At 33.7% G+C, this 9,154-nt stretch overlaps 1 protein-coding gene across 1 annotated transcript; it reads left to right on the forward strand.

The window, feature by feature from the left end:
* The first annotated feature begins 540 nt into the window (after window positions 1-540).
* Window positions 541-6,326, forward strand: LOC131945922 (tenascin-R-like). The gene is made up of 6 exons (XM_059306555.1): window positions 541-550; window positions 668-853; window positions 1,122-1,265; window positions 3,275-3,430; window positions 4,984-5,508; window positions 6,097-6,326. Exons 1-6 carry the CDS (start codon window positions 541-543, stop codon window positions 6,324-6,326), a joined length of 1,251 nt encoding a protein of 416 aa, XP_059162538.1.
* The last annotated feature ends 2,828 nt before the right edge of the window (window positions 6,327-9,154 follow it).

The following is a 9,154-nucleotide window of genomic DNA, read 5'->3' on the forward strand; positions in this document are numbered from 1 at the left end:
TTTTCGATAACTTTCCCTTGACGACCATAGAGACATATATTTCCCATGCTAAATCTCAAAAACTATTTAAGATATCAGAAAACCTTTAACATTTTTTAAATCTACGTGTCATGTTACTACTAAATATGTGCACAGATATTTGAAATTATGCGTGCATTCCTTGTGGTCCTAAAAGGGTTAACATAAGCTATAAACCCTTCACGATTATGATGTATCAATACATTCAACAGAGTCCTGCGCTCTATCGATTGCACTCATGTTACATTTAAAGTCATTTTAGTCAGGTATTAGTTAGGTATATAATTTTAACGTGTATAAGACAAATACAAAGTAATGTTGTATTGCAATTAATTATTTATTAACTCTATTTTAGCTTATTATAATTTTTTTATACTTTGAATAGATAACTCATTGTGATACAAATCTCGTGCAAGTGCTACTACAATAGTGGATGAACGATCATTGAAAAAGCGGAAAATTCATAACTTTACATACATTTTCATCATGTGGATTAGATGTATTTTGAGTTCACTGTGTATCATGATACAAGGTAAGACGTATTACAAATATACTTTATATATTTACACAATATTAGATGTATTTTGAATTCATTGTGTATCATCACACACGGTATATGTCTTTTTAATAGTTTGCTTTTCTTCCATAGCTCAATTTGTCATCGGTATAAAAGAAATTCAATATAAAGCTGTTGATGACACAAACCTGACCACACTGCCCATCAATGTAGAGTTTGACCAAGTCAGTCTTTTGTCCTGCGCCTCACGTTGTTCAAGTTCCAACAAAACGTGCTACAGCTACATCTACAACAAAACTACAAAACACTGTAGCTTGGGTGAGTTAACATGTTTTATACTGGCTTTTGTAAAGAGTTGATATTTGTCGTATGCCTAGATTTATTAAAATAAATCAGAGCAGAATTATGTGTTTCCAGTAAGGAACAGGGAAAACGTATATTTTTCATGTTTACATGTTTTAACATAAAATATTGCGAAAAATTTAATAAATTTTAAATGTGTTTGTCTACATCGACCCAACTAATCGCGTGCGGTTGGTGAAGATGAAAATACATGGTAACATATATTTTAACTTTGATGTAACAGGTTCCTGGCTAGTCCCACTAAAAGCTTCACAACAAAAAGTTCAGGGAAAAATTTTCTCTACTGGAAAGTTCTGTAACACAACCAGAAACATCACGGTTCTGTCTGATGGTTCAATTTCAGATTCAGACTTGCTGTTTTGTACAGGTGAGAAGTTAGATAGTTGTACGGGTGGTATATTTAAATTTTAAACATTAAACACGGAATAAAATATGTATACTTACAAATTCGCTTAGTTACTTAAAATGATGTACACAAAAACTCGAATTATATTAAAACAGGTTATAATTCTATCGACAGCAGTTTAATAGAATTAAGGAAACAGTACAACAAAAAAAATTAGCTTCTAGTTTGATTGCGCCTACAAATAATCTTAAACCTTCGCATTTAGCTGCGTCTCCTCTTGATAGGGATACGGACACATATACACATAGCTACGTCTACCCCTGATACGGATACATATACACATAGCTTCGTCTACCCCTGATACGGATACGAAAACATATACGCATATAGATACGGATACGTATACACATGCATATTTTATACTCTTTCTTTCATTTTTATCATATCATATAAACAAACAATGATATATAGTTCTGTTTATTATGCTATTTTTGTAACAAGATCAGCTGATCGAGCCTTTAGAGACAAAACGTGTTACCTCAGTGTAATATATATATATATATATATATATATATATATATATATATATATATATATATATATATATATATATATATATAAAGTTATGTATGTGTGTCTATGTGTGTGTGTCTTTTATGCAACCCCACGGTCCTAGGTGCTTTGACCATAGGGAGTTTGACCACAGCGTGGCTTTGACCACAGAGGGGGGGGGGGGGGGTTAACCATAATATATACTTTTAAAATAGATATTATAAATTGTTATTTGATTTAAATTTGTGATACGATTAATACGATTTTATACATGTTTTCTGGGAGTCTATTAATAGAATTTAACGTACTAAAAAAATTTAAGAACGATATTTTAGTCTCCACATAAAGGCTGGTGCTAGGCCTCATAGAATTTATTTTAAATATAAATGGAACATAAATAATGCGACATATAACAAGTTTCACATATAAAAAATGTAGATGTACTTGAAAATACATAAATAGAAAGGATAAAAAAAAAACATGCCAACAGTGCAGTCAAAGAAGTAATACTTGTATGGTTTAGATGACTTGTATTTATATATAATGAATTAACATATTATTATATCCTGCCGCAATTTAAAATATAATTACACAACATTTAAAATAAATCATTACAATATATGGATAAAGCGCTTATTATCAAACGCCAGCATTGGACAAACCACCTGTGATCAAAGACCCTTTATGGAAAAATTACCTGTGTTTAATGGCGGACACATCGCTTGTGATCAAACACCCGTTGACAAACCGCCTGTGATCAAAGGCCCTCTGCTGCGAAAACATCTGTGGTCAAACCCCCTATGGTCAAACCCCCTATGGTCAAAGCACCTGTGGTCAAAGGTCCGCGCACGAACCCCACACCTCTTATCTTGGGAAGTTGTTGAGAATATTCCTGGGGAGGTTTCTGCAAAAAAAAATCAAATTCGCAGGGGTGGCGCCCCGGCAGGGCGCGATCTGTTTTTTTTCTCGATATACGGTATATAAAAAATAAAAGTTGATTGCAGTCAGCATTCATCCAATCGATATCAAACTTTGGGGAGTTTATTAAAACACTCCAGAAAAGGGTTCTGTAAAAAACATTCTTTTTAATTTCGCAAGGGTGCGCCGCGGGAGGTTGCGATTTTTCTCCATGTACCGTATATAAAAAATAAAAGTCGATTGCAGTTTCACACCATTCATCCGATCGATATCAAACTTTGGGGAGTTGATTAACTGCATGATTCTACTGTATGCCCTAGCCAGCAAGACTCTTCCGACTCCATTGCTAATAAAAGTAGTAAATTATATTAAATATGGAGCCCTTAACACCCGACTGTTTAAAGAACTGTGCAAAGACATGAATAAAGATCACAGAATAAATAAATATGTGTTACATAATTATACACATGTTCTAATAATATGGAACATGTTAATCTGATTTATATATACAGCGATAATTACATCAGATGAGCATTTTATACTTAAAAATATCATTGCAGTTAACACTTCGTCGATGTCTACAACAACACCACCACCAACAACAACAACACCAATAACAACCTCGACTTCAACACCAACAACAACAACCTCGACTTATACACCAACAACAACAACCTCGACTTTAACGCCTTCGAGCACCTCTAATACAGCCTCAGGTAAATATATTTATGATTTAAAGTTTTAAAATACATACAATACACACATGAAGTAATAACAAAGGTCACATTTTTTGCTTGCCTTGTGGTTGCCAGCATTGCCGATCAGTTACAATATGAATTCTTAAATTTAGGAAATGATTCCGCGTCACGTGCCGTGTTAAATGCGCACCGTTTTGGTGTAGTATGCACCATTCAATCATACCCAAAAGTGTAATTGATTGCCTTTCGAGATTTAGTTGTTTTTTTTTTGTTTCTACTTATCTTTCGTTGAATAGATTTTCAACATTTAACCAATTAAAAACAAAACAAAAAAATATATTAAATATTGAAAATGACATGAGGTTGGCGTTAACAAAAACACAATCGCGGATGTTGAGGCTAGTAAATATCATTCAGTACCTCCCATCGCATTAAAACAGTTATCAAAATAATCAAAATTAAAATTATACTATACATCTTATTTTAGTGTTAATTAATTTACTTACTAATTTCAAATTTTCAATTCTATGTGGTTCGCGGATCACTTACTTTGTATTAAAAGGGGTTGCCAATCGAGAACAGTTTGGGAACCACTGCTATAGAGAAAACAAAGCTACTTAGTATTAGTAACCGACTCTTGATAAACATCGTTATTATTAACTGTACTCAGTTTAAAGCTTTAAACCACTGGATGTGTGCGGAGGGAACAGGAGGGGGCGACAACAGGGCTTCGTTAAATTCCCGGAAGATACTTGCCCGGGAGCCGCTTGCAAGAAGGACAAATGCCAGAACGGGCATCTGCTCGAATGCGACAAAACCCCAAAAACCCTTCGTTCGAAGTTTATTTGGCCAAAAAAAACTGTAAAAGTATATACTACCAAGGTGTACGGATTGAATTAAAAAAGTGTCATTCTATTTATTTCAATAAACCGTAGTGTTTTAACATTTTTATTTTAATAGTATTTTTTCAACATATTAGCTATAACGCGATATTTTTCCTATTCAGCACCGGTTTGTATTTATTGCCTTGAAACAACTGTTTACTAACATTTCAATTTGAATTTATAGCACGCTTAGAATATCTTCTCTTTGACTTCGATGCGAGATAGTAAAAATAATACATTATCTTTTGCTTGTGTAATCCAATGAAAATTTTAAGCACACAACTGTCTACACAACTGTCTAGAAACTATGTGGTAAAAAATAGTCTAACGTAATTAATTTTAATGATGACGACGTTTTCAAAGGTATTGTCAACGAAATTCTATCTACATATTAAATTATATACATAGCATAGGCGTAGCGAGGGGTGGTGGAGAGGGGGGGTACATATGTCCCCGGGCGCCGACCCTGGGGAGTGCCGAAATGGGTTAAAGAAATTAAAAGCTCAGTTTAGCTGCATTTGTGCATTTTAAATATAAAAAATAATTAAGGGGGGGGGGGGGTGGCGCCAAATTTAAAGTTTGTTCTCGGGCGCCAGGAAGGGTCGCTACGTCTCATACACATCATTACAGAAAGTTGGAGACTGAATATTTAAACTATACTATAAACTAATTGTATTGATTCTACAGTCCAGCAGCTTGACTCTTGCAAGGGTGTCAACAGCGCTGTCACTCGACCTGTGGTGACCCTAACCTCTGGACTTCAGGTCATGTGTGACACAGTGACAGACGGTGGAGGATGGACCATTTTCCAAAGACGTGTTTCTGGGACTGTAGATTTTTACAGGAACTGGACGGAGTACAAAAATGGGTTTGGTGATTTTAGTTCAGGTAATTTTTACCTGGGTAATGAGAACATTTATCTCTTAACATCAAACCGTCAAACAGAACTGAGAGTGGATATGGTCTTCTATGGAGCAAATTATTTCGCCAAGTATTCCAGTTTCAACATTTCTAGCGAGGCAGACGGCTACAGGCTACATGTTGGTGGCTACACAGGAGATGCAAGGGACAATCTAGCTTATCACAATCGTATGAAGTTCACAACATTTGACCGGGATAATGACAATAACAGTATGAGAAACTATGCTGTTGAAATTAATGGAGCTTGGTGGTTTAACGATTGCTGCGAATCTAATCTTAACGGCCTTTGGGGTACAGCTGATATGTTCTGGTATCCCAAAAATGATCTATCATTCAGTGAAATGAAATTTAGATCAATTTAACATCATTTATTTATTTTTGATACATTAATTATACTGTTCCTTTTTTATCATTTTGTATAAAAAATATACAGGCTTAGTAATATTTATTTTATGGTTGTAATAATTTTCACGTTATTTTAACTGAAAAAAATAATTTATAACCATATTTTTTTCCCTTTGTCCATTAAAACATTAGGCATCAGAAACGTCGAACTATTACTTTGAGACATTTTTGAGGGGTACATTGATAAACTCTGTAATTTCTAAAATAAATTATATTTTTCTTCATTTTTTCACTTCGTAAATGTAATTCAATAGAGGAGAGATGGGGGGAAGTTGCCTAGAAAACATGCCTGAAAGAACTTCTGCCTGAGGTGTTTTTCTGTTGGTTGACCCGAGCTTCAGGTGCGTCTACCATAGTAACTGGTACCAGTTGATTGGTCGCCCAGCAAAATGGGGCAGGTTGCAAACTGTATCAGGATACACGCCATCCACGCGGTCGTGTGACTAACAATTGTATCTATTTTTTGTTATAAAGAAGGCTGTAAACGAGAAATTTGGCAGGCCATTAGAATATATTACCAAACGCAAACAGAAAAGCAATGTGGTATTTCTAACGGTGGCCCCAATGAGATCCCCATTGAGATCCCCATTGAGATACCCATTGAGATCCCCATTGAGATCCCCATTGAGATCCAAAATGAGATCCCCATTGTTGACGTGGGGTATTCTACCTCAGCCTTGCTAAATGTGATTATGGTACACTGAATGTATTTTGTGTTTTCTTATTCATTCAAAATACAACATTTATTACATCAACGACAGTAATAAGCATAGACAGAAACTTAGGTCACGGGTCTAAAAAAAATACATCATCAATAACAATTGTTCTGAGATCGCATTAGTCCTTTTGTTAAAGACAACGTTTATTAATTTTCACGGACAGAATTTTAACTTCAGTATACTTGTGTCGAAGTGTGTAACTGCTTGTTTTATAATTTTATTTGACCAATAAAAAACAAAGTGATAAGTATAAATAGCTCTATATTGCACTATAGTTTATATTTTGTCAAAAGTAAATAATTATCATAAAAAAAGTTTTTAAAAACCCACGTTTTCTGATTAAACTAAAAAGACAAAAAATGAAATCGACGTTTCTTCTGTGTTGCCGTTTCCTTCACCATTTTGCCCTCGCGTGCAAACCATTCGACCATCAACATCCTACTTCCTGATCAGTCAGATTTGCATAGGTTTGTACACAAACACCGCTTGACCACTACTCAGCCAATCGCGTGCTCGCTCCTTCAGTAAGCCTGAAGAAGGAAAGTACCGAACCTTGTTTTCATCAAATTACAATTGCTGGGTTAAGTCCCTTTTTTGGTACAAATCAATAGGAGTGAAAAATGATCAATAAAAGTTTTCCATGGATCAATTTAGTAATAATAATAATTGAATATTATATTGTCATCGGAAACAAAGCTTCCCTGAAAATTTCAGCGCGCTAGCTAACTGGAAAATGCCCAAAATTTCGATCGCAAGATTTGATTGGAAAAACAAACAGACGCGAAAGCAATTTAAAGAAAACGTGTGAAAAATAACTACTAGTGTAGTGTTTGCCATGTGTATGTCTTGATTAATTTTATAACAACATTTTTATGGTGTATCCTCTGAAATGTTAGAAAATCTACTGGTATAAAATCTTGCATAGTTATAATCATATATTACACTTATATATGTTATATAGGATATCTATATCCTCTTACATTATAGTAGGCTACATGATTAAAATATGAATTAGATTTTTTTTTAAATGTCATCGTCTAAAAATATAAAAGTAAACTATTTAACTTAATAAGAACTAAAATTTGAAATTTTGAAATGTATTTATGTTTTTCCAAATAAAAAGCAAATCGATGTATTTTTTGATGGTAACTTAATTTAACAACTTCGTAATTTTTACTAAATATATTTGTTTTTTTGTTTTACCCAATAGGCCTACATGTATTTAAAAGTATAGTGTCATTTTATATAAAGTAAGAACATGTATTTAAAAGTATAGTGTCATTTTATATAATGTAAGACTTTCTCACTAACTACTCTGATATGTTTATTATTAAAAAAAAATTCAAATGTCATATATGTATTTTATATTATCTTTACATTTTTTTCATATTTTTTATATGTTTTGGAAAAAGTAAACTTTTCATGCACTGTTTATTTTATTTGTATTATTTTAAAGTACGCGCGTATAATAGTAATTGCTATTAAACCATTTTTATAAAAACACATTAAAATTGAACATTTTAATCCTGTTGTTGACGGCACGTTTTTAAATCTCCTAGGCCTCTTAGCCACAGCCAGTCCACCCTTTGACAACAAAATCTTCCAGACAAGCCCACAACAGACATTGTCTTAAACCCACATTAGTGTCTCTGCGAATGACATAACAAAACTTTTATTATTCATCCCGAAAAATTACTTATTATAGATAAGATCTTCTATAGTTTGCTTTATTTTAATAACAATTATACACATAAATTGCTTTTTAAAAAAGAATCTGCAGAGTATAGAATTATTTAATGACCTTTGTGTGCAACACTATTAGACTATAGTGGGGCAATAAGTCATTGAAGTTGTTTGAATGTTTGCCTGTCTTTCAAATCTAATGGGTTTTTTTTTCTATGCAACAGTTACTGGGGTAATTTGGAAGATTTTAAAAGACTTTAGTGGAACCAGCAAAGTTGAAGAACTATAACAGTTTATCCGGATGCTATGAATAATTTTAAGGGAGCTGTTTAACATGAGAATGTGAATAGTTTATTAATGATTTACATACATATAAAAATATTAAAAACCTGCATTGAATGAGGTACTATGACTTACATACAAAACTCATGCTACATTGTAAGACTGTTGTTTGTTTAGCAGCTGATGTCATTCGTTGGTTGGGCATCCTGCTGTAGCGAGTCTGGGGTAGTAGTTTTATTGCCATTCAAACAGCAGTATGTGTTTCCGCTGGAGCCAATACGGTTGAGTGAACCGATGCGCCAATCATCGATGTTCTAAATTTCTTAAATACGATTTGTTTTCAGTTCATAACCTCAAAAGAGAAAATTATAGTTGGCGAGGCCTTTATCAACTCAGCTCAAAAATGTGCTTGGTAAACTCACATCAGCCTAAACATATCCCACACATTTAAATGGTCACTCTTTCTGCCAAAGTGTTGCTAACACTTATCTGGTCAATTAGATCTTGGAAATCATATCCCACACATTTATGTGCTTAACTCAGATCTGTCAACACATCTTGTTTATCAGATACGTATCAGCTCAGCCAACATATTTATATGGTCACTAAGATCTGGCTCAGCCTAGCTCCCATAATTCTCTGGTCCACACGATGTCACACTACAGTTATTATATGACGTCTACCCTTTAGTGTTCTTTTCTAAGTTACTAAGTAATAAATATACGTAATCGTGTATTCATTGTTATATCAATGATATATTTTTGATAGTGTAAGATAGGTAGAGCATTAACTATTTTTTTCGCAGGCGGACATTACGCGTTTTGAGAACGCAGGAGACAAATTAGAGG

The sequence above is a fragment of the Physella acuta genome, unplaced genomic scaffold (assembly GCF_028476545.2).
Source record: "Physella acuta isolate Inbredline_101_S28 unplaced genomic scaffold, ASM2847654v3 ptg000540l, whole genome shotgun sequence".
NCBI classification, from domain to species: domain Eukaryota; kingdom Metazoa; phylum Mollusca; class Gastropoda; family Physidae; genus Physella; species Physella acuta.

Coding starts and splice junctions, on each gene's coding strand:
- LOC131945922 (XM_059306555.1), top strand. Junction 3,431..4,983: donor CACCTCTAATACAGCCTCAG/GTAAATATATTT, acceptor TTGATTCTACAG/TCCAGCAGCTTGACTCTTGC. Junction 5,509..6,096: donor TAATCTTAACGGCCTTTGGG/GTACAGCTGATA, acceptor TTTGTTATAAAG/AAGGCTGTAAACGAGAAATT.